Source organism: Saccopteryx bilineata, chromosome 6 (genome assembly GCF_036850765.1).
Source record: "Saccopteryx bilineata isolate mSacBil1 chromosome 6, mSacBil1_pri_phased_curated, whole genome shotgun sequence".
Lineage (NCBI taxonomy): Eukaryota > Metazoa > Chordata > Mammalia > Chiroptera > Emballonuridae > Saccopteryx > Saccopteryx bilineata.
In genome coordinates, this window is record NC_089495.1 from 116,815,832 (window position 1) to 116,843,240 (window position 27,409).

The following is a 27,409-nucleotide window of genomic DNA, read 5'->3' on the forward strand; positions in this document are numbered from 1 at the left end:
AGTCAAAATATAGGAAAAAGAGTTTCCTATGATTTTTTTCAACTGAAATGATTTGAAAGATTTAATAAGCTCTATAATATACAGTAACTATTTGTCATGTTGATAAACTTTAGTTACAGGTGTAGTAGTTAAAACACAACAATGTCATTGCTAAAGATAAGGCCATTAAAGAATCATTGTTGGCTCCAGGATACCACATCACTCTTCCTGCATTGTTGATTCTCACTCCTCTAGAAATATAGGTTCACGATTTGCTCTTCTATCATTCTTCACAAATTTCCTTGGAGCAGAGGATATTTACATACTGAACACCCACTTTGGGGAGCACCTGCATTTCCAGTGTGGGAGAAGCATGTGTTGGGCACTAGAGGGTTGGGCGTGGGGACTCCTATCCGTGGAGCTGAGCTTATGGGCAGGGAGCTGACCTCCTTGGTGTGGCCAGCATTTAAGTTGCTAAATCATGGAGAAACTATCTAGAGATGAGTGATATGAATGATCAATATAAACTTTTTTAGAAAAATGTATTAAAGAAATATATTTTATAACACTATTGAAAGGGATATAATTTTTAACCAAAACCAGCAATTTTTCAGCTATATTTAAGAAGACCCCAAAATTGAAATCACTGGGATAAACCAATATCCAAAAAATTTGTTTAAAACATATTCTAAGCTACAATATTTCCCCATGTTTAAGACACACACTTTTCCAAAAAATTTGGTCTAAAACCTGGGTGCATCTTAAATAGTGGTTGTAGATTTTTTTATTTTCATTTCCTACTTTTTCACGCTTGTTTTTGCACTCGTTGTAGATTTTTTTACTTGCATTTCCCTCTTTTTTGCACTTGTCTTTGTGCTCATTTTGTACTTATTAGTGATGTATTATGGTAGGTTACATTTTGCCATGTTCTGCCCAGAAATGGCTCAGAAAAGATTTTTGTTCAGTGCTGAATTCAAGTTAAATTCAGCAAAAATGATTCAGTTTGCAAAATTGAATGGAAATCGTGCTGCTGAACTTAAGTTTGGTCTTTCTCCAGCTGAAAAATCAATCCAAGACTGGCTAAGGGAAGAAGAAACTACTGAAAACACCACGGCAGAAGAAGGCCAGGAGAGGCAAGTTAGCAAAATAGGCTAATTTACAGAGGGAATTGAAGATATGGATTGAACAGCAAAGGGCAATTTTGTGTCCGCAAAGCATCCTGTGCCCACAAAGATGGTTCGCATGAGGCAAGAAGAATTGCTGATGAAAAAAGAAGTTACTGATTTCAGAGGGGACACAATTGGTGCTTCACGTTCATGAAACAGAATGGACTAAGCATGCGTACCTGCACCAGAATTGCCCAAAAGATGCCTGATCGCTATGAGCACTAAATTCCTTGAATTTCAGTGTTTTATCATTCAGTGTTGGAAGACACATCAGTTTGAGTCGGGACAGATTGCAAATATGGATGAAGTCCCCCTTCAGTTTGATGTCCCGAGTAACAGAACTGTTGATAAGAAGGGGGTGAAAACTGTAACTGTGAAGACAAGTGGCCATGGAAAGAGCCATTATACAGCTGTTATAGCTTGTTGTGCCGATGCAACCAAGCTGCCTCCTATGCTGTTTTCAAATGAAAAACAATGCCAAAAGAAGACATTCCTCGAGGAGTGATTGTCCAGGTTCATGACAAGGGTTGGACGGATCAGGATGGGATGAAGATCTGGTTTGAGAAATTTTGGAGAAGGAGACCAAGTGGGTTCTTACACAAACCTGCCCTATTGATGCTTGATCAATTCAGGGCACACATAACAAAAAACACAAAGAAGATTCCTGCAGAGTAAAAACAAAACTTGCCATCATACCTGGAGCCTTGACATCCCAGCTCCAACCACTTGATGTCAGCATTAACAAACCTTCAAAGCTGCCATGAGAGATGATTGAAACCAGTGGATGAGGTCTTCTGGGGACAATTTGACATCATCAGAAATTGTGGAGAAACCAATTATAGAAGATTGTACCTGGGTAAAAAGATCTTGGGATGGCCCTGGCCGGTTGGCTCAGTGGTAGAGCGTCGGCCTAGCGTATGGAGGACCCGGGTTCGATTCCCGACCAGGGCACACAGGAGAAGCGCCCATTTGCTTCTCCACCCCTCCGCCACACCTTCCTCTCTGTCTCTCTCTTCCCCTCCCGCAGCCGAGGCTCCATTGGAGCAAAGATGGCCCAGGTGCTGGGGATGGCTCCTTGGCCTCTGCCCCAGCCGCTAGAGTGGCTCTGGTCGCAACATGGCGACGCCCAGGATGGGCAGAGCATTGCCCCCTGGTGGGCAGAGCGTCGCCCCTGGTGGGCGTGCCAGGTGGATCCAGGTCGGGCGCATGCGGGAGTCTGTCTGACTCTCTCCCTGTTTCCAGCTTTAGAAAAATGCAAAAGGAAAAAAAAAAAAAAAAAAAGATCTTGGGATAATATCAAGAGTGAGTTCATTGTCAAGTCATTTAAGAAGTGTGGCATTTCAGCCTGACCAGGCGGTGGCACAGTGGATAGAGCGTCTGACTGGGATGCAGAGGACCCAGGTTCGAGACCCTGAGGTCACCCGCCAGCTTGACCACAGGCTCATCTAGTTTGAGCAAAGCTCACCAGCTTGAACCCAAGGTCGCTGTCTTGAGCAAGGGATCACTCGGTCTGCTGGAGCCCCCCAGTCAAGGCACATATGAGAAATCAATCAATGAACAACTAAGGAGCCGCTATGAAGAATTGATGTTTCTCATCTCTCTCCCTTCCTGTCTGTCCCTGTCTGTCCCTTTCTCTGACTCTCTCTGTCTCTGCCACAAAAAATAAAAAAATTTAAAAAAATTTTTAAGAAGTGTGGCATTTCAAATGCCATAGATGGAACTGAGGACAAGGCAGTATATGAAGACAGTGATTTGTCATCAAACACAGATGAGGACAAGTAATGGATGGGAGTTTTGACAGTGATGAGGAATTGTATGAATTTTATGATGAATAAAACTTGAGTTCAATAACTTTGTGTAATACATTCTTTTTTCAAATTTCCGACCCCAAAATTAAGGTGTGTCTTATACATGGGAGCATCTTATACATGGGGAAATACAGTACTCAGCCATAAGAAATGATGACACAGTGACATTTATGACAACATGGATTGACCTTGAGAACATCATACTTAGTGAAATAAGTAAATCAGAGAAAGCTAAGAACTGTATGATTTCACACATAAGTGGGATATAAAACTGAGACTCATGGACATAGGTAAAAGTGAAGTAGTTACCAGGTGGAGGAGGATGGTGGAGAGGGGGAGGGGAGGGGGGAAGGGTGTAAAGAGGGACAAATACACATGACAGAAAAAGATTTGACTTTGGGTGATGGGTATACAACGTAATCAACAGTTCAAATGCTATAAAAAGGTTTACCTGAAACCTATGTACTCTTATTGATCAATGTCACCCTGTTAAATTTAATTTTCTAAATAAAATTTTAAAAAGTAAATAAAATAAAACATATTCTAAGTATGTTATAGGAAGACTGTAACATAAGCAATATATTCCCCTGACCTGAAACACTGTATAATGATCACTTGTATGCATCATGGCCAAATTGTGGACTGCCAGATTCCCAAATGTCTTCTAATCTAAATCAGCAAAGAAGGAAAACATTTGGATATAGTTTTAATACTAAATATTTTATTTTGACAAATTTCATAAGAATTTATTAATTTACTATCAAACTACATTTTTATATACTTTTCAGTCATTTGGATTGCACATTTAAGTAGAACATTTTATATCCAAATCAATCTAAATGTGTTTTTTATATTTCTAATTTTCATTTTTTAATCTCAATGAACATTTTCTGTATCAGGGACTAAAGTTTCTATTCCAGATATTCCTCATCCTCATATAATCGCATTGTTAGGTACCTGGTCTCTTTTGGAAAGAAGGACACCTTGTGCTGAAAACTTGTGATCTTCACCTGTGACCTCACTTCCTGTCTCACTTGGCATCAAGCCTGAAATTTAGTGGTAATTCAAAAGCACTTTGTCGACTGAGTAATATTTGTTAAAATTTTTGTGAAAGACTTACAGATATCAACAAGTGAAAGTTGTGAACAGCATCAACACCACCCTTAGGCTGGATGTCTCTCCTGTGCATGCGCCCGTGCTCACACTGGTCTGCTCTCTCCTTTCAGGAGTGGCAGAACTCCATCCAGAAGAATGCAGGACTGGCATTTATCGAACTCATCAATGAAGGAAGGTAATTAATTTCACAACTTTTAGACTAGTAGTCAGTGTACCTTTTATTCTACCAGGCAAGTGTTCTTTTTCTACCATCTGTTCCAAAAATGTGTAAGAAACTATGTTTTAGTTTATCACAGAAAAGGAACACAATTCTAAATGTTAAAGGTATTCATTTGGGGGGAGCATGTCTGAAATAAAGGGGTAACTTGAAAGGCTTCTGTAAGACTCGAGCCCTGTCACACTGAGCAGAAGGTTATCACTCACCTCGAGTGAGCACAGCCCATCTGTGTACAGAGCCGTGTTCCCTGACCCTGCCGGACATTGCTCCTGTGAGTAGTTTCATCTGAACAACTTGTTGTCTGGTTCCCCGCTGAAAATGGGAAGGGTGTTAAATATAGGAAGTTCAATGTGTCCGTAAAGTCATGGTGCACTTTTGACCGGTCACAGGAAAGCAACAAAAGACGATAGAAATGTGAAATCTGCACCAAATAAAAGGAAAACCCTCCCAGTTTCTGTAGGATGATGTGGCAGCATGTGCACATGCACAGATGATGACATAACACCGTGTATACAGTGGAGCAGCCCACGGCCATGCCAGACGAGATGTGGACAGTACAGAGGAAAGTTCAATGTGTTCTGTGGCTCACTAAATTTGAATCCATGACCAAAGTGCAATGTGAATATCGGTGTGTTTATAATGAAGCGCCACCACATAGGAATAACATTACTTGGTGAGATAAGCAGTTGAAGGAAACCAGCAGTTTGGTGGAGAAACCCCGTTCTGGTAGGCCATCAGTCAGTGACGAGTCTGTAGAGGCTATATGGGATAACTACCTAAGGAGCCCTAAAAAATGTGTGCATGAGCCCACATCGAACTGCACTGAATAGGTATGAAACTGGGAGAGTTTTCCTTTTATTTGGTGCAGATTTCGCATTTCTGTTGTCTTTTGTTGCTTTCCTGTGACTGGTCAAAAGTGTACCATGACTTTACGGACACACTGTATAACAATCTGATCAGGAATTTATATATACCATTGTTAAAATGATGCTGTAAGTAAATTTCTGTTTGAGCATATTATTGTATTTTTTCTTTATTATAAACACCTCTTCACTATGATTTTCCCTACACTTTATTGGAAATGGATACATTAAGACAGATGTAACTATCATCCTTTTTACATATTACAGCCGCCTCCAGTCAAAGACCTGCATTTTTTTGCACCTTGAGTTTCTTCTATGATAAAATGTATTTTGTGGAAAATAATGACTAAATATTTGGCATAATCTATTTTGTATTTCAAACCAGATTTAATTAAATTGATAAGGAAATAATGTTTACTGTATATAAAACTTACCTTTATCAAGGAGGGCGGTGTTGAAAGAATATTTTACAACATATTCCTTGAAACTTAGTTTATATATGTTATAGGTATCTATTTTTTTTTAATTTTTATTTATTGATTTTAGAGAGGAAACAAGAAAGAGAGAAAGAAAGAAACATCAACTTGTTCCACTTATTTATACCATTGGTTGATCCTGGTTATGTGCCCTGACCAGGGATGGAACCCACAACCTTGGCATATCAGGATGACACTCTAACCAACTGAGCTACCTGGCCAGGATAGAAATTAATTTTTAATTGAATTGATTGGGATAATATTGGTTCATAAATTCACACAGGTTTCAAGTGTACAGCTCAGTAAAGCATACTATGCACACTGCATCATACACTGCATCGTACACCCATCACCTTAAGCGAAGTCTCCTTCCATCCCCATTTCTCTACTTGGCCTCTCCACCTACCCCACCCCCTTTCCCTTCGGCTGTCACCACGCCGTTTTATATGTCTATAAGTTATATAGATATATGGGTTGTTTTGGGGTTTTTTTTACTTATTTTTTTCATTTTTACATCTAGTCCCCCAAACCCCTCTCCTCGGACAACTGTCAGTCTATTCCCGTGGATCTGCCTCAGATTTCAAAATAGAAAGATCTGCCTCTTTCTATTTTGTTCATTTATTTGTTCATTAGTTTCCATTTTTCTAAAGTGACTTGCTTTTTCCATCAATATATTATAGTCTGAGAAATAGCCTCTGTTGTTAAAATCATCTTACTGTATCTCTCGCTATAGATATTCCATGCTTGAATTATTTTTAGTCATAATAATGTAACTTTAAAACATTTAAATAAATTTCACATTCACTGCAAAGCAAAAGATGCAGCCAAATATCAGTGTTTTAAATAATATAAATAAGTTCACATAATAACATACTATCCATGATAAAAAATGAAAAACAATTTTGCCCAGGTGGCTCATCATCATCTCATTTATAAAATATCTCTCAATTTATATTTACTAATTTGTTTTAATAGTGAAGTAAAAAGCAAAAATTACTTTGTCATTAGTAAGTCTCTGAAGAGTTAACAGACTTAAACCTTCAACATCTAAGATTATAGTTATTGTTTTAGACAAGAAGAAGGGTGGAGAGTTTTTTTTTAATTTAATGATTTTAATGAGAAATGAAGGGAGAGAGAGACAGACACACAGAAACATCCATCTTTTCCTGTATGTGCCCTGACCGGGGATCAAACAGGCAACCTCTGCATTTCAAGATGATGCTCCAAACAACTGAGGTATCTGGCCAGGGCAGGTGGAGAATTTTCTAATTTAGCTTTTGATATTGTTTTATTGTTCAGTGATAGAGTTTGGGATGTATTTTGTTTCGTTTTAGAAAAGGGATTGGAATTACAGATAGAAGTTATAATTTTGTTTAAAGTTAAATCCATGAAAATCTTCAAAATGCTCACCATAATGTTCTTTGTACCAATCTAGATTTGTATTTGTATTTTTATACCAATTTTTCCTGCAATAAAGGTGATTTTGAAATAATAATGGAAACATTGATAGTTGTAAATATACAGGAAGTGATCATATATACATACATTACTACAGCAAATGTCTGTTCAGCACCTACTGCATCCCAAACACTATTCCAGGAGCTGGGAGTAGAGAAGTGAATGAGACCGACGTTAGATGGCTGCTGTGGTTGGGGTGGGGTGGTGTTAGCGCAAGCATCAGGCAGGGCACTGAACCTCGCTCGTATGGGGGGTCCATTCTCCAAATGGTGAGATAATCAGGGTTTTCAAAAAGTATGTTCAAGCAAAGCCAATACATTATAACAATGATAGTCTTTTCAACAAATGGTGCTGCAAGAACTGGATATACATGTGTGAAAAAATAAATGTAGACACAGAACAGACCTTATGCCTGCATAGAAATGAACACAAGTGGATCACAGCCCTAAATGTAAGTTGTAACACTATAGACTCCTAGAAGATAATACAGGAGAAAATCTAATTGAACATGAGTGTGGTACTGACTTTTTAGATACAATACCAAAAGCATGACCCATGAAGAAAGAATTGATAAACTGGACTTCATTAACATTAAAAACTTCTGTCTTGTGAGAGAGAGTGTGATGAGAATGTGAAGATAAACCACAGACTGGGAGAAAATATTACACAAGACACAGCTAATAAAGGGTCATTATCTAAAATATACAATGAAGTCTTAAAAGTCAACAATAAGACTACAAACAACCTGATTAAAAAAGGGACCAAAGATCTGAACATATGTCACCAAGGAACATACACAGGTGAAAAGAAACATGAAAAAATGTTCTGCATGTCATCAGGGAAATGCCAATTAAAAGAACAATGAGATACTACTGCATACCTGTTAGAATGTCCAAAGTCCAAACACTGACAACACCAAACGCTGTTCAGGATGTGGAGCAGCTGGACCCTCATTCTTGGCTGGTGGGAGTACAAAATGGTACAGCCCCTTCAGAAGACAGGTCAGCGGTTCTGTATAAAATCCACATACTCTTACTGTATGATCCAGCAGTCACACTTCTAGCTACTCAGAGAAGGTGAAAACTGTGTCCACATGAAAACCTGCACATGGATGTTTATAGCTACTTTATTCATGCTTGCAAAAGCTTGGAGGCCACAACTGAGATGTTCTTCAGTAAGTGAATAGATAAACTCCTATTCATTTATGTGATATATCCAGAAAATGAAATACTTATTGCTTAGTGCTAAAAAGAAATGAGCTGTGAGCCATGAAAAGACATAGAGGAAACTTAATTGCACATCCCTAAATGAAAGAAGCCAATTTAAAAGGCTACGTACTGTATGATTCCAACTGTACGACATTCTGGAATAGGCAGAACTGTGGAGACAGAATAAAGATTAGTGATCACCAGAGGTTGGAGAGAGATAGAGCAGGGAGAAATTTTAGGGCTGTGAACCTACTCCATATGATACTGTAATAGTGGACACATGTCATTATACATCTGCCTAAGTCCATAGAATATACAGTAGCAAGATTGAACCCAGTGTAAACCATGGACTTTGGGTGATGGTACTATCTTAATGCAGATTCATCATTCAAATGGTGCGTGGTGATAATGTGGGGGGGAGGGTTGTGGGCTGAGGGGGTATCTGAGAAATCTCTGTATCTTCTGTTCAAGTTTGCTATGAACTTAAAACTGCTTTAAAAAGAGTCTACGGGAGATGACGTCAGAGTAATGGCGAAGTAGGAAGCGATACTGATAAATCTCCCCCAAACCTCAACAAGATCTTCAACCAGAAACAGAAAAACCTATCCTTGGAGCCTCCAGATGTTTCGCAATACACCCAAAGGTATGATCGAGTGAAAAATTGGCTAAATATATAACCAAACCCCGAAGGAAATAGGGAGTAAGAAATGCTCCACCTTCCTCACTAACCTAAACAGGGCGATTTTCACTGGAAACTGAGAATATAGAAACTAAGGCGGGCAAGGGGGATGAATAGATCCAGGCCGCGGCACAAACGGCCAAACCAGGCTGTGGCACGGAGATCCAAGCCAAGGAAAAACTGTTCCTGTGACAACCTGGGCAATACAGCTAACACTTGCGCCAAACCCAGACAAAGAAAGACAAGCGGGGCAGCCATTTTACCTGATCCCCTGGTAGGCACATAGTGGGCGAGAGATTCCTTTCAAAGCCCCTGGAGGGTGCGCCCATGTTACTCCACAAAGAGGCAGAGTCAGAGGCCTTTGTGTGGGCCAAAAGCCTCCGGGCTGCCCCAGCACCCGGGGAGAGCCACACACGGGGAGGAAGCGAGAGCTAATTCCAACACTGGAACTTTTCAGTGTGGGCGGGAGGTTTCACTCAGAGGGCGAGACTCTGGCCTCACATCCTAGTCTGCACGCACGGAGAGTGGGAAGGAGACTCCTCCCAGCACCTCCGGAGTGGGAGCCCGTGTTGTCCCACGGAGGGGCAGAGTCGGGGGCCTTTGTGTGGGCCGAGGGCGGAGTCACGGGCTGCCCCAGCGCCTTGAAAGAGCGGCACACGGGGACGAGCGAGAGCCAATTCCAACATTGGAACTTTTCAGTGCGGGCGGGGGGTTTCACTCAGAGGGCGAGACTTCCAATCTAACATCCTGGTCTGCGCACAAAGACCCGCCTGTGTTACCGGACAGAGTGACAAAGCCAGAGGTCTTTGAGTAGGCGAAAGCCCCGGCTGATTATGCTAGCAGCTCTGACTGACTGAGCCTTACCCAGAGCCCTGTGCTGAGTGGAAATAAGAGTGGGGAGTTGCCCGCTCTTTGAGCCTCTTACTATCCAGGCAGAGGCAGCAGCAACCCCATAGCTGGATTCTCAGGCTGCTGGTTGAGGAAGGAAAGACTAGGAGAGAGGCTCCAGGAACACAGACTCTCTCACTATCGGAGCCTATAAACGCTAATGAGCCTCGACTGCCAACGAGACTAAAGTACAATACATGACATTGCCATAGAGACTTATCAACTGCAAACCTCTACCTGAGCGTGCCAAAGGGGCAGAACCCGGGGTACAGAGTTGCCGACCAGGAAGAGGGAGAGAAAAGAAAAAGCAAGAAGATAACCTCTCAAAATCAGAATAATCCGCAGACTTTATAACCTATCTCATTTTATTATATTTGTTCGTTTGTTTCTCTTATCTTCATCCTTTTTTTTTTCTTTTTTCTTTTTTTTTTTCCCTCCTCCAATTTGGTCGTTTAACTCCCTACCGGTCTTATTCTCTCCTCTCCTTGAACTACACTACCCATAAGTGTTACATCTCCCATTATCTTTTCTTTCCTCTTCCTTTCTCTCTATGAGGGTTGCACTCCAAAACCCTTAACGCTCTCTCTCTCTCTCTCCTCTTTTTTCTTTTTTCTTCTTTTAGTGGTTCCCTCTTTTTTTTTTCTCTCTCTCTCTTCTTTTCTCCCTCTATGTTAGTTTTGTCCTTTTTCCTTTACATCTCCTCTCATTCAAACCTCAATAACAAACAAATTATTTTATCTGGGACTCAAACTTATGTTTGTGGCATTTTGTGGGGTTTTTACTTCACCTTTTTAACTCACTAGCAGTGCTCCCATCCCTGGCTCTCCATTTTATCAAGCTCTTGTTCCACTAAATACAATAGTAATTTTTTAATTTGTCCCCCCATTTTCCTGTTTCCCTCTTACTCCTCTCATCATAACTCTTAGTCAACCAACACCTAAACGCAAATCATTTTATTCTTGATCCAAATTTTTTTATTATTTGCTTTTTGTGGGTCCATACCCCATCCCATTTTTTATTTATTTATTTTTTTCTTGCCCCTTTATTACTTTTCCCCAATTCAGGCCCTCCATTACAGGCATTGTTTGTTCTATTAAATAAAATATAAATCACAGTTCACCACAAGATTTTCTCAAGAAAGAGGGGAGAGGAGAGGAGAGAAAAAAAGGAGGGGGGGAATAATTTCCTTTTTTTAAATTTTTATTTCATTTTATTTTTCTTTATTTCATTAATTTTTTAAAAAAAAAACTTTTTTCAATTTTTTTAACTTTTCATTTTTTATTAAATCTCATTAATACTATCAACAAAACCACCCTCAGATGCCATTAAGGAAGAGAAAATCGAATATCATGGATACAAAAGAAAGAGAGGTAACACAGATAGAAGAGGAAAAATCTATGGAGAAAAAATTTAATATATTGGAAACCTTGGAGTTAAATGACAGAGAATTCAAGATAGAAATCCTAAAAATACTCAGAGATATACAAGAAAACACAGAAAGGCAATTTAGGGAGCTCAGAAAACAACTCAATGAACACAAAGAATATATGTCCAAGGAAATTGAAACTATAAAAACAAATCAAACAGAGATGAAAAACTCAAATCACAAGCTGAAAAATGAGGTAACAAGCTTGGCTAATAGAACAGGCCAGATAGAAGAGAGGATTAGTGAAATAGAAGACAAGCAACTTGAGGCACAACAGAGAGAGGAAGAAAGAGACTCAAAAATTTTAAAAAATGAGATAGCTTTACAAGAATTATCTGACTCCATCAGAAAGAATAACATAAGAATAATAGGTATATCAGAGGGAGAAGAGAGAGAAAATGGAATGGAGAACATACTCAAACAAATAATAGATGAGAACTTCCCAAGCCTGTGGAAAGAACTAAAGCCTCAAATTCATGAAGCAAACAGAACTCCGAGTTTTCTTAACCCAACAAACCTACTCCAAGGCACATCATAATGAAATTACACAAACCAATGGCAAAGAAAAAATTCTCAAGGCAGCCAGGGAAAAGAAGAATACAACATATAAAGGAAGGCCCATTAGATTATCATCAGATTTCGCAGCAGAAACTCTACAACTAGAAGAGAGTGGACCCCAATATTTAAAGTCCTGAAAGAGAGGAACTTTCAGCCACGAATACTATACCCATCAAAGCTATCCTTCAAATATGAAGGAGAAATAAAAACATTCACAGATATAGAAAAGATGAGGGAATTTATCATCAGAAAACCCCCACTCCAGGAATTACTAAAGGGGGTTCTCCAATCAGATACAAAGAACAAAAAAAAAAATAAAGCCACAAGTAAAAGCTCCAAGAAGAACACAATAAAATCAAATTTAAACTGTGACAACAACAAAAAGAAAGGGGGGAGAGGATGGAGATTAACAGTAGCAAAGGACGATGGAGTGCAAAAGTACTCACAAAATAGTGCGCTACAATGAACAGGGTAGGAACCCTTTTCATTACCTAAAGGTAACCACCATTGAAAAAACCACCACAGAAGCACATGAGAAAAAAAAGATAGCAACAGTGGAAAGATGTATGGAATACAACCAAATAAAAACAAAAGATAAAAAAACGAAAGAGAAGGATCAAACAAGACACAAAACTAACAGAAAGCAATCTATAAAATGGCAATAGGGAACTCACAAGTGTCAATAATTACACTAACTGTAAACGGATTAAACTCACCAATAAAAAGACACAGAGTAGCAGAATGGATTAAAAAAGAAAATCCAACTGTATGCTGCCTACAGGAAACTCATGTAAGTAACAAGGATAAAAACAAACTCAAAGTGAAAGGCTGGAAAACAATACTCCAAGCAAATAACATCCAAAAAAAAAAGTAGGCGTAGCAATACTCATATCTGATAATGCTGACTACAAGACAACAAAACTACTCAGAGACAAAAATGGCCATTTCATAATGGCTAAGGGGACACTGAATCAAGAAGACATAACAATTCTTAATATATATGCACCAAACCAAGGAGCACCAAAATATATAAGACAGCTACTTATTGACCTTAAAACAAAAACTGACAGAAATACAATCATACTTGGAGACCTCAATACACCGCTGACGGCTCTAGATCGGTCATCCAAATAGAGAATCAACAAAGATATAGTGGCCTTAAACAAAACACTAAAGCACCTGGATATGATAGACATCTACAGGACATTTCATCCCAAAGTGACTGAGTATACATTTTTCTCCAGTGTACATGGATCATTCTCAAGAATTGACCATATGTTGGGCCACAAAAACAACATCAGCAAATTCAGAAAAATTGAAGTTGTACCAAGCATATTTTCTGATCATAAAGCCTTGAAACTAGAATTCAACTGCAAAAAGGAGAAAAAAAATCCCACAAAAATGTGGAAACTAAACAACATACTTTTAAAAAATGAATGGGTCAAAGAAGAAATAAGTGCAGAGATCAAAAAATATATACAGACTAATGAAAATGACAATACGACATATCAGAATCTATGGGATGCAGCAAAAGCAGTGATATGAGGGAAGTTCATATCACTTCAGGCATATATGAACAAACAAGAGAGAGCCCAAGTGAACCACTTAACTTCCCACCTTAAGGAACTAGAAAAAGAAGAACAAAGACAACCCAAAACCAGCCGAAGAAAGGAGATAATAAAAATCAGAGCAGAAATAAATGAATTAGAGAACAGACAAACTATAGAAAAAATTAATAGAACAAGGAGCTGGTTCTTTGAAAAGATCAACAAAATTGACAACCTTGGCAAGACTTACCAAGGAAAAAAGAGAAAGAACTCATATAAACAAAATCCAAAATGAAAGAGGAGAAATCACCACGGACACCGTAGATATACAAAGAATTATTGTAGAATACTATGAAAAACTTTATGCCACTAAATTCAACAACCTAGAAGAAATGGATAAATTCCTGGAACAATACAACCTTCCTAGACTGAGTCAAGAAGAAGCAGAAAGCCTAAACAGACCTATTAGTAGAGAAGAAATAGAAAAAACCATTAAAAAACCTCCCCAAAAATAAAAGTCCAGGACCTGACGGCTATACCAGCGAATTTTATCAAACATTCAAAGAAGACTTGGTTCCTATTCTACTGAAAGTTTTCCCAAAAATTGAAGAAGAAGCAATACTTCCAAACACATTTTATGAGGCCAACATAACCCTCATACCAAAACCAGGCAAGGATGGCACAAAAAAAGAAAACTACAGACCAATATCTCTAATGAATACAGATGCTAAAATACTAAACAAAATACTAGCAAATCGAATACAACAACATATTAAAAAAATAATACATCACGATCAAGTGGGATTCATCCCAGAATCTCAAGGATGGTTCAACATACGTAAAACGGTTAACATAATACACCATATCAACAAAACAAAGAACAAAAACCACATGATCTTATCAATAGATGCAGAAAAGGCTTTCGATAAAATACAACACAATTTTATGTTTAAGACTCTCAACAAAATGGGTATAGAAGGAAAATATCTCAACATGATAAAGGCCATATATGATAAACCATCAGCTAACATCCTATTAAATGGCACAAAACTGAAGGCTTTCCCCCTTAAATCAGGAACAAGACAAGGTTGTCCACTCTCTCCACTGTTATTTAATGTGGTACTAGAGGTTCTAGCCAGAGCAATCAGACAAGACAAATAAAAGGCATCCATATCAGAAAAGAAGAAGTAAAGGTATCACTTTTTGCAGATGATATGATCCTATACATCGAAAACCCCAAAGAATCCACAAAAAGACTACTAGAAACAATAAGCCAATACAGTAAGGTCGCAGGATACAAAATTAACATACAGAAGTCAATAGCCTTTCTATATGCCAACAATGAAACAATTGAGAATGAACTCAAAAGAATAATCCCCTTCACAATTGCAACAAAAAAAATAAAATACTTAGGAATAAACATAACAAAGAATGTAAAGGACTTTTATAATGAAAACTATAAACCATTGTTAAGAGAAATTGAGAAAGATATAATGAGATGGAAGAATATTCCTTGTTCTTGGTTAGGAAGAATAAATATAATCAAGATGGCTATATTACCCAAAGCAATATACAAATTTAATGCAATTCCCATCAAAATTCCAATGACATTTTTTAAAGAAATAGAGCAAAAAATCATCAGATTTATATGGAAGTATAAAAAACCCCGAATAGCCAAAGCAATCCTAAAGAAAAAGAATGAAGCTGGGGGCATTACAATACCTGACTTCAAACTCTATTATAGGGCCACGACAATCAAAACAGCATGGTATTGGCAGAAAAATAGACACTCAGACCAATGGAACAGAATAGAAAGTCCAGAAATAAAACCACATATATATAGTCAAATAATTTTTGATAAAGGGGCCAAGAACATACAATGGAGAAAAGAAAGCCTCTTCAATAAATGGTGCTGGGAAAACTGGAAAGCAAAAGAATGAAACTGGACTACAGTTTGTCCCCCTGTACTAAAATTAACTCAAAATGGATCAAAGATCTAAACATAAGACCTGAAACAATAAAGTACATAGAAGAAGACATAGGTACTAAACTCATGGACCCGGGTTTTAAAGAGCATTTTATGAATTTGACTCCAATGGCAAGAGAAGTGAAGGCAAAAATTAATGAATGGGACTACATCAGACTAAGAAGTTTTGCTCAGCAAAAGAAACTGTCAACAAAATAAACAGACAGCCAACTAAATGGGAAATGATATTTTCAAACAACAGCTCAGATAAGGGCCTAATATCCAAAATATACAAAGAACTCATCAAACTCAACAACAAACAAACAAACAATCCAATAAAAAAATGGGAAGAGGACATGAACAGACACTTCTCCCAGGAGGAAGTACAAATGGCCAACAGATATATGAAAAGATGCTCATCTTCTTTAGTTATTAGAGAAATGCAAATCAAAACTGCAATGAGATACCACCTCACACCTGTTCGATTAGCTATTATTAACAAGACATGTAATAGCAAATGTTGGAGAGGCTGTGGAGAAAAAGGAACCCTCATACACTGTTGGTGGGAATGTAAAATAGTACAACCATTATGGAAGAAAGTACGGTGGTTCCTCAAAAAACTGAAAATAGAACTACCTTATGACCCAGCAATCCCTCTACTGGGTATATACCCCAAAAACTCAGAAACATTGATACGTAAAGACACATGCAGCCCCATGTTCATTGCAGCATTGTTCATAGTGGCCAGGACATGGAAACAACCAAAAAGCCCGTCAATAGACGACTGGATAAAGAAGATGTGGCACATATACACTATGGAATACTACTCAGCCATAAGAAATGATGACATCGGATCATTTACAGCAAAATGGTGGGATCTTGATAACATTATACAAAGTGAAATAAGTAAATCAGAAAAAACCAGGAACTGCATTATTCCATACGTAGGTGGGACATAAAAGTGAAACTAAGAGACATTGATAAGAGTGTGGTGGTTACGGGGGGAGGGGGGAAAGGGAGAGGGAAAGGGGGAGGGGGAGGGGCCAAAAAAAAGTAGATAGAAGGTGAAAGAGGACAATCTGACTTTGGGTGATGGGTATGCAACATAATTGAAAGACAAGATAACCTGGACTTGTTGATCTTTGAATATATGTAACCTGATTTATTGATGTCGCCCCATTAAAAAAATAAAATTATAATTAAAAAATATATATATATATATATGATCAAAAAAAAAAAGAGTCTACAAAAACAAAGGAGGTTCCTAAAAAAAAAGTATATCGAAGTATAATGCCATCTTGGTTGAAACACTGAGAGATGATCAGGACAGCCATGTGAAATTTAAAGAGGAGGGCATGAGGTTCTGGGCCCAGGGAGTAGTGCAGGGCAAAAGAAGCCAAGAAAACCAGGCTTGTTGCTGCGGAGCTGGTGATTCAGCCAACAACTCCAACTGGATGTTGAATGCCAGCTGCATGGATGGAGGGCCTTCTCTCAGGGCCAGGAGCATGCGGGAGGACATTTCTAAACTGCTAAAGCTGCTGCAGTGCAGTCGTAGAGGGGCAGACATAACCTAAAGTGTGGCTAATGGATTTTGGGGACTCAAGACTGGAACCGAGATGCCAATTCAAGCTTTGAGTAATCCTGTGGAAGATGGTGATGTCACACTGACAAACAGTGGCTACCAGGATGAGAAAAACAGACAATGTAAAGTAGCTCTTGGAAATTAAATCCATAGAATTGTTGATAGATTTGATGGTAAGAGGTGGAAAAAAAATTCAAGATAATTTGCTTTCCACCTTTAGTAGCTGGATGGTTTAGAGTATGAAGAGAGTGTTCTTGGAATAATACAGGAGGTTCTCACTCTGACTTACACAGTACCTGTACCACCTGTGCACTGCCCACACAGACTCATTGAATGAGCATCCTGAAATTTAGGTCTTCAGGTGGACGTAGACTGGAAATGGAAGTTTAGGAGTTAACCTGCTTGTCAGTGTTAAGTTGTAATTGGTAGTAAGAATAGAGGAGCTGCGCAGGGAGGCCGTGGAGAGTGAGAGGAGAACCAGGGCCAAGCTTGTATGGCTGGGTCTGCTGAAGATCCTCTTCCTACATCGTTACATGCTTATCTGTTTTCTGTGCCTCGGGAATCAGCCTACCTGTCAGCTCTCAGAGAGGCTCCCCTGACCCGTTACTGAGTTAACACTTTCATCACATGACTCTGTTTTAACATTGTAATAATATCTCAAATTATTTTATGTCTACCTTTCTCACTAAAATGTTCTTTCCTTAAGAACTCATGTCTTATTTGCTGATAATCTCCCTGGTCTCAAGAAATAATACCTAACATATAGTTCCCTATCAAATATTTGCTGAAGAAAGGAATGGTGAATAGCATATCTGAGTAGGAATGAGAAGTCAACAAGGGGATACTTAAGTGAGGATTAAAGGATCCACTGGCTAAGAGGGCCATGGTCATTTCGTCCAGACTTACACTGGTGAGCACCTGTGTGCTAAAGATGCGGGTTAGACCCAGGTCCTGCCTTAATGCAGCTCAGAGTCTAGTGGGGACAGAAGTCTTTTATTAAGTACTTATTGATGTAATAAATGTGCCAAAGGGCAAGGAAAGGGAGTGCTATGGGAGCAGATAAATGAGGGGAGTAACTTTTGAGAAAGTGGTGATTTGAGTATTGGGGCAAAGCTAGGTTGTCTTGAGCTGGGAAGTGGAAGGTGGGTGTAGACGTTTAGGACATACAACTGTGGGAAGTTTGCCAACCAGGGGGAGCTGAGGGAGGAACTGGATGTGGATAGGGCTTGTCATTTGGGAAGGGAGAGTGCGTGGCATATTTTTTAAAAGGAAGAACTTGAGTAATTTTAAATGCTGATGGAAAGAAGCGAATATGGTGGGAAGGAGAGATGTAATGTTTCTACTCTGCTGAAAGAGGAAAATTTCTGAAAAGACTGAGGTCCAGGCATTGGCCTCCGGTGGATAAGCATTAAGAAAGGATGCAGGCATTTACATTTTGGCAAGATTTAGGTTTTTTGTTTGTTTGTTTGTTTTTTTAATCACACCTTTTATTCTCACTGAAGCTTCAGGGAGGGTCATCTACTGAGAATGAAGGAAATTTGGAGAGGTGAGTGTTATATTTGAGAAAATATGAAAATAACCAGTTTTAGCAAAATAAGGGGGCCCTGGCCAGTTTGTTAGTAGTAAAGTAGTAGTAGTATTAGTAGTAGTAGTAGTAGTAGTAGTAGTGTTAAAGACTTGGCATGTTGAAGTCTTGGTTTTGATTTCTGGTCAGGGCACCCAGGAGGAGCAACCATCTGCTTCTTCCCCAGCTCCTTTGCGCACGTTCTCTCTCTCTCTCTCTCTCTCTCTCTCTCTCTCTCTCTTCCCCTCCCGCAGCCATGGCTAGGTTGATTCGAGCACAATGGCCCCAGGCACTGACAATGGCTCAGTGGAGCCTCCATCTCAGGCACTAAAAATAGTTTGGTTGTGATAACATGGCCCCAGTGGGCAGAACATTGGCTCCAGTTGGGGATCGCCAGGTGGATCATGTTTGGGGCATATGTGAGAGTCTTTCTATCTCCCCTACATGTACTTAATTAAAAAATAAAATAAATTTTAAAAGGGAGAGAAAAGGCTAGGTAATCTGGGAGGCTTGCTAGAATATTTGGGACAACTGGTTGAGGTTGTTGATTCTGATGTTATCTTTTCCTCAGCAGTCCACAGTTGGTCATTTGCTTGAAGGCATTTACTTATCTTACTTTGGTGAAAATAATTTCTTCATTGAGCACCAACCCCACCCCATCTCTAGTCTGGATTATAGGTGCCTTTCTAGGCTCTCATACTGCCTTCATTTTCCCTTGGTTTATATATCTCATACCACAGTAGTCCCCAACCTTTTTTGCGCCACGGACCGTTTAATGTCAGAAAATATTTTCACAGACCAGCCTTAGGGTGGGACGGATAAACGTATCACATGATCGAGACAAGCATCAAGAGTGAGTCTTAGATGGATGTAACAGAGGGAATCTGGTCATTTTTAAAAAATAAAACATCATTCAGACTTAAATGTAAATAAAACGGAAATAATGTAAGTTATTTATTCTTTCTCTGCAGACCAGTACCAAATGGCCCATGGACCGGTACTGGTCCGCAGCCCGGGAGTTGGGGACCACTGCCATACCACATAGTGTTAGTGCTTATTGATTTGTTGTGTATTTTGATGGCTATTTACACTATGTTTATTATAATACGAAGTATATGTATACTATTTGTACCAATTCAAATACCAGCTCTCCTGTTGATAAAACTGTTAGATTCCAGGCATGTACATACTCTCCCTCTGACACTGTCTCACATTTGCAGAACAGCGTGATACCTAAGAGAGAAGCCGGTTTCTCTGAAGGTTAGAAATAATTTGCATGTTTGTTACTGCTGCTGTAACTTAGGCATTTACAAAATGGAAAGTATTTTTGTTATATTTAAAATGTACTTATAATTTTGCTGACTTTCACCTTTAGTTTGGTTCATTTCCTTTCAATTTAGACCTTTCTCTTTCATTAAGTTGAATGGAGAGTTTCAGATCAGAATGAGTTGTTGGGATGTAGTTACAATAAAGACAGGTTGCTCTGTTTATCTCCAGTTTATTCATTGATGCTTAATATGTCCTAGGCATGAATTAGGTTCTTTGCTCATTCTTCTGTTTCATTGGCCTGGATGTAGAGCATTTTTTTTAACATTTTCTAATAGTTTAAAATGAAATGTGTAAAAGCACTTTCTCTTGGTTGTTAGACTATGTCTTTAATTTGTCCTTGTGGGAACGAAGATAAAAATCTTAAAGTGGAAATTGTTATAAATGTTTATCCTACTTAACAGCTACACTCTTGACTATAATTCATCAATCACAGCTGGAGAAAGCAATTGTGCAGTTGTCTACATTAACTGGACAAAAACAGTGATGAATGTGCCGCTGAATTGAAGTACTCCCTAGGACAGGCTGAAATTATAAGCTGGATCATTTAAGGGAATCTAACAAAGGATCTTTATAATTAAAACAAAGCAAGGTTAATGGGATGTAAAATTGCCTATAATATCATGGCAATAATAATTGGATTTTAAATTATTAAAATATGAATTAAACTATAAAAGCAAAAAAGACTTTTTAAATTATGAATTTGAGTGATCTTTTGAAATAAATTAATCATTTGCCTAAAATAAACCTTTGTCACTCTTTTGAAAGCATATTGGATATAATTAATGGATATTCACTAAAAAGCCAGGATGTATTGTTGTTTAGCACTGAACCTAAAATTTACAAGGTTCCAATTTTTTTAATTGTGTTCTTTAAAATAGGGAAAATATAGCTTGCATTTCTTAGGTTTTGAAGAAGAGAAACTTGCTGTATTCAACTATAATTCTTTAATACTTATATGACCCCAACTTGACTATTTTATTTTTACTTTAACAAATACTATTTGATAATTAAACCAGTAAGCTTTGGTTTACTTGAGTTTGTTTCCTGTCTTTGATTTTTGCCAAAAAACCCCCACAAAACTATACTAAAGAAAACCACGTTTTTATTCAAAAACTATGAAAGAAGAAACTTTTTTCTCAGCATTGAGATTCTGGTTTAATTATGAACTTCAGATCCCTGAAAACTCTTAGAAAACAGGACTTCCTTCTCTCTATTTTTACATACAGAACCTAATCTTTACCTCTTCCTTATTACTCTGTTATTCATTTTACACATGAAGTAGCTTATTAAATATATTGTGTTTTGTAAATGAATAGATTAAAAAAATCTTGTTTTTACAAAATTAATTGTATATAGCATAAATAGTATTACTAGTTTATAGTCTTAACTTTAGACAATACTGATAAAATGTTATTTACCTAAAAAAGATAAACAAATGCTATTTAACAATGGCTACATTTCAAGTAATAGGGAAATATATTTCAGAATATAATGATCGTAGATTTCATATGAATTTTATTTTTCACACTTAAAGTCATGTTTAAAATAAATCTGCATACATCTCAATACATGTGTATTACAGATGAGATTGCTTTTCTCATCTGTAAACAACTTTATATATAGCTTTGCTTTAGGCATTATTATTTTTTTTCTTTTTTTTTTTTTTTTTTTTTTTGTATTTTTCTGAAGCTGGAAACGGGGAGAGACAGTCAGACAGACTCCTGCATGCGCCCGACAGGGATCCACCCGGCATGCCCACCAGGGGGCGACGCTCTGCCCTTCTGGGGCGTCGCTCTGCCGAGACCAGAGCCACTCTAGTGCCTGGGGCAGAGGCCAAGGAGCCATCCCCAGCGCCCGGGCCATCTTTGCTCCAATGGAGCCCTGGCTGTGGGAGGGGAAAAGAGAGACAGAGAGGAAGGTGGAGGGTGGAGAAGCAAATGGGCACCTCTCCTATGTGCCCTGGCCGGGAATCAAACCCAGGTCCCCTGCACGCCAGGCCGACGCTCTACCGCTGAGCCAACCGGCCAGGGCCTAGGCATTATTATTTTAAACAGTAAGAACTAAGTAATGTTTCATAAAACAGCCATAAACCATAAAGGGGGAAGAGTGCCTGTAATGCTGGTGGTGGAGGCCAGGCAGGTTCACATTGGATTCCGGCAGACAGTAGAGAGACTATGGAGCCGGGAAGGGTTAGGCTATTCCGTTTAATAAAGTCTCACAATGGCGGACAAGCACACAGGGAGAGGAGATGGCCCCTCACAGTGGCGGGCAGGTAATCCTCGCATCTGCAGTGCCCTTGAGGGCAAGCACCCATAGCCGTATATAGGCCACACACACATGGCACTGCCATGTGCTCACACACTAATCAGGCAAAGGGCTTGCAGCCAGTAAACCAGCGAGCAAGCCTAACACAGCTGCCCCACATTCTACCCCTTTAGAGTTGCTTGCTTCACCATCTACATGACAGGAAACAGACTACAGCAACAACAAAAGTTACACAATAATTACAAAGGTGCCCTTCACAGTGTCTCCCTGAGCACTTTGCCCAGGATGTCACCTGGAGGACCACCTCTAACCCCCTACCCCATGGTAGGTAGGATGGCCTGTATAGTCCAGGGCTGTGTCCATGGAAACCATACAGTGTCCTTAGTACACCTCTGCAACTGGATGAGAACCAGTGCAGGAGGGCCTCCACAGGTGCTACAGGCCCCTACCCCCAACAGGGTCTCTCATAACTGTCCACGAGCGATGTGTCCATCCATCAAGGGAGCTGGTGCCGCCCTCTGGTCACAGCCCAAGAGTCAGTCCATGATACACAGCCCCGCTGTCTGTGCAGATCACCAAGGTAAAGGTCCATTACAGGCAACTGGCCGTACAGCTCTTTATTAACGGACCTCAGCACCTTTCCATAGTGTGCTGTCCATTAACCACAAGCCTGATCCAACCCCACAACAAGGTCACAGGGCCTGGTGGGTCAAACACATTCAAGGCCTGTGTCACCTTAACAGTTCTCTTAGCTGCTGCTGCTGCTATAAAAAAAAAAGCACCTATTACCTTCTAATGCCAACATCTGCTGCACATTAGAAGGGGACCAGTGGATTGCCAATTTCACATGGAACCTCTGGCCTCTGCCCGTTCCTATCAGATGGGTCCCTCGCCCTTCCCCCTATTCAAACTGGGACAACAGGTCTTGGGGATTCTGGAACCTGAACACCAGCCATTTTCCTGGCAGATGCTGGGGCCACCTGCTTCCCCCACTTTTTCAGCAACTGGAACCTCTGTTCTGACTCAAGCTGCTGCCAAGGCTCCAACAAGACTTCATTAGGCTTGCCATCTAATTTCTCTCTATCTGCCCTGGCCGCAATCAAATCTACCCACATCTGTGTTTCAGTAACTTTCACAGGCCCATTTCTCTTACTAGTGGGGGAGGGGGGGGCAGCACGGGCAGCAGCCTTCACTGCCTTACAGTCCATCTCTGTTCTGGAGACCATGATGCCATCCCCCCCCTTTGTCCCACAGCCACACCATGCAGGGTGCCAGGGGCTCTCAGTGGGTTTCTGCCTGAATTTCACCCCCAGCTCCACCAGCTCTGCCTGGGTCTAGGGCTGGACCACAGAGTGCTCCACCACCTGGGGAGGAGGCTGTGGCTGCCCCTGAGGGACTCTTGGATGCAGGGTCTTGACCTTCTTGGCAACCACTGGCTGGGCTTTGAGTCTGCGGAAGGCAGTTGCAGCCTGAGCTTCCCCCTCAAAAGAGTCAGAAACGCCTGCTCCCACAGACTCAGAGCCACTCCACTGGAAGGAATGCAGCTCCATCTTCTGTACCCACTTCGGCTTCTGTGCCAGCCAGCGCTCGGCCTGAAGCCTACTCTCGAGCTCCTGAACCCACAGTTTTTTTTCCAACAGCTGTCACTGCCAACATTTGGCTTCCAGGGCAAACTGCAACTCTGGAACCCATAACTCTCTGTCCAGAGATCACGCCAGTTCCAGGTGCTGTTGGTGTTCAGCCTGCACCTCACACTGCAACTCTCAGACCCAGTTGGCCTCCCTCTCCAAGTGCTGGCTCCAGTTCACAACATCTCAGCCTGCAGTCTGACGTACAATTCTCGGATCTGTAGCTCTTTCTCCAGTGACCATTCCAGCTTGTGCCATTTTTGCCAATTGGTCTGCAGCTCATCTGGAGCTTTTGACCTCAGGCCGCCTGTCATTCTGTGACCATTCCAGCTCTTGGTTTTCTCTCGCAGGGCTATAAAAAACACCCATTCTACACCCCCAAGAGGACAGCCACAGAGGACCACATGCTGGAGAACAGTGACCACTCCTCTAACCCACCTTTAAAGGGTGTTGGCTGCTCCATACAGATCTGCTCTGAACCCTGCCCACTACGCCAGGTGTAACACCAGTGGCCGAGGCCAAACAGGTCCACATTGGATTCAGGCAGATAGTAGAGAAACTGCAGAGCTGGAATGAGTTGGGACATTCCATTTAATGAAGTCTCACAACAGCGGACAAGCACTCAGGGAGGGGAAACTGCCTTTCAGGCAAACAAACAACAAAATGGCCTCTCACAGTGGCGGGCAGGCAGGTAATCCACACATCCGCAATCCCCCTGAGTGCAAGCACCCATAGCCTTATATAGGCCATGTACATGTGGTGCTGCCAGGTACTCACACACTAATCAGGCAGAGAGCTTGCAGCCGGTAAACCCATGAGCAAGCCTAACACAGCTGCCCACACTGCCCTATTTGGGGTATATTCATTTCTGTGCTGTAGTTCCCCATATTTTATTTCTTAGGAACATACAATTGGTTTTATTGTTTTTAGCTTACTTGCAAGCATATACTTGTCTAGATTCATATGACCTAAGTCTATACTAGAAAATGCAGATTTAGTTTCTGCACCATTGTGACATAACTGGGATCAACATGGCAGCAGAGGATTGGAGGGCTGGCCTCTGCATTAGGGGCCAGTATGCTGCTTAAATAGTAGCAGACACTGGTAAAAGTGAACTAATATAGGCTGCAGGAGGTGTTACGCCAACATGAGGTATCGTGTGTGTGACCGGTCTAGGGAAACACTAAAGCTGAGCGATGAAGGAGTAGGATGAGCAAGTGGGTAAGACAGAAATCGGGCTAGGCCCCAGATTTTAGTCCAGGAACTCTTGTCAGAGTGCCAAGGGAATGGGAACACTAAGATCAGTTGCGACATGAGGATGTCAGAGCACACAGACAGTTTACAGTCTTCAGCTGTGCTGTAAGAACCACCATCAGAAAAAACAAAACACTTCGTGTCTGTCAGTCACAGTTCAATGCTAGACGAGGGTTAGGAAAAAGTTATTGTTTTCTAATTACAAAGACAGTAGTATCAGTCTTCTACAGGTATTCCTGGACTTTTAACACCTACATAAATTATGTATCATGAAAAAATTAACCTCAATATATAGGTATAAGATACTCACTCAGTTCTAGCAGTGATACAAACACATTTTACAGGTTTTTCACCTTCAACTAATTTATAATTGGAAAGTTAGCATTTACATATAAAAAATAAACAGTTCAGAATGTCATAGACTTTATGTAATAAACAATTCAAAGTTGCAAATAATTAATATAAAGATTGTAGTGACTTCAGAAGCAGGAACTATTCTTGTGGAAAGTAATGATTGGAAAAGGCTTCTTCTAGCAGACAGGGTTGGGTGACAACAGTCAGTCCTTGCTGTGTGGATGTCAGACTTAGAAGAGAAAATGAGTGTATGTTCTTTATCATTTAAGCCTAAGGCAACGTAATGGGCATAATTTTTTTGGATTTTTTTTTATTAAATTTAATGCAGTGACATTGATAAATCAGGGTACATATGTTGAGAGAAAACATCTCCAGATTATTTCGACATTTGATTGTGCTGTATACCCCTCCCCCAAAGCCAAATTGTCTTCTGTCACCTTCTATCTGGTTTTCTTTGTGCTCCTCCCCTCCCCCACCCCCTCTCTCCTTCCTCGGCCCCTCCCCCCCTCCCCCCACCCCCCACTCCCGTTGCCATCACATTCTTGTTCATGTCTCTGAGTCTCATTTTTATGTCCCATCTATGTATGGATTCATATAGTTCTTAGTTTTTTCTGATTTACTTATTTCACTCCGTATAATGTTATCAAGGTCCATCCATGTTATTGTAAATGATCCGATGTCATCATTTCTATGGCTGAGTAGTATTCCATAGTATATATGTACGAAAGCTTTTTAATCCACTCGTCCTCTGATGGACACTTGGGCTGTTTCCAGATCTTCGCTATTGTGAACAATGCTGCCATAAACATTGGGGTGCATTTCTCCTTTTGGAGCCGTTCTATGGTGTCCTTGGGGTATATTCCTAAAAGTGGGATAGCTGGGTCAAAAGGCAGCTTGATTTTCAGTTTTTTGAGGAATCTCCATTCTGTTTTCCACAGTGGCTGCACCAGTCTGGATTCCCACCAGCAGTGCAGGAGGGTTTCTTTTTTCTCCACATCCTCACCAGCACTTATTCTGTGTTGTTTTGTTGATGAGCGCCATTCTGGCTGGTGTGAGGTGATATCTCATTGTGGTTTTAATTTGCATTTCTCTAATGATTAGTGATGTTGAGCATTTTTTCATATGTCTATTGGCCATCTGTATATCCTCTTTGGAGAAGTGTCTATTCATTTCTTTTTCCCATTTTTTGATTGGATTATTTGTCTTCCTGGTGTTGAGATTTACAAGTTCTTTATAAGTTTTGGTTATTAACCCCTTATCAGACGTATTGTCAAATATGTTCTCCCATTGTGTAGTTTGTGTTTTTATTCTGTTATTATTGTCTTTAGCTGTGCAAAAGCTTTTTAGTTTGATGTAGTCCCATTTGTTTATCCTGTCTTTTATTTCACTTCCCCGTGGAGATAAATCAGCAAATATATTGCTCCGAGAGATGTTGGAGAGCTTACTGCCTATGTTTTCTTCTAAGATGCTTATGGTTTCACGGCCTACATTTAAGTCTTTTATCCATTTTGAGTTTATTTTTGTGAGTGGTGTAAGCTGGTGATCTAGTTTCATTTTTTTGCAGGTAGCTGTCCAATTTTCCCAACACCATTTGTTAAAGAGGCTGTCTTTACTCCATTGTATTTCCTTACCTCCTTTGTCAAATATCAGTTATCCATAGAGCTGTGGGTTTATTTCTGGGTTCTCTGTTCTGTTCCATTGATCTATATGCCTGTTCTTATGCCAGTACCAGGCTGTTTTGAGTACAATGGCCTTGTAGTATAACTTGATATCAGGAAGTGTGATACCTCCCACTTTATTCTTCTTTTTTAAGATTGCTGAGGCTATTCATGTTCTTTTTTGGTTCCATATAAATTTTTGGAATACGTGATCTATATCTTTGAAGTATGTCATTGGTATTTTCATTGGTATTGCATTGAATTTATAGATTGCTTTGGGTAATATAGACATTTTAATGATGTTTATTCTTCCTAACCATGAGCACGTATATACTTCCACTTGTTTGTATCTTCCTTGATTTCTTTTATCAATGCTTTGTAATTTTCCGAGTACAAGTCTTTAGTCTCCTTGGTTAAGTT

General features: G+C 39.9%; 1 protein-coding gene across 2 annotated transcripts in view; it reads left to right on the forward strand.

The window, feature by feature from the left end:
• NBEA (neurobeachin) overlaps positions 1-27,409 on the forward strand; it is a 740,071-nt gene that overhangs the window by 338,121 nt on the left and 374,541 nt on the right. For both annotated transcript variants that reach the window (XM_066236595.1, XM_066236597.1), the window contains exon 35: positions 4,180-4,244. In XM_066236595.1, the coding sequence (XP_066092692.1) occupies positions 4,180-4,244 (65 nt within the window). The remainder of the gene's footprint in view (positions 1-4,179; positions 4,245-27,409) is intronic.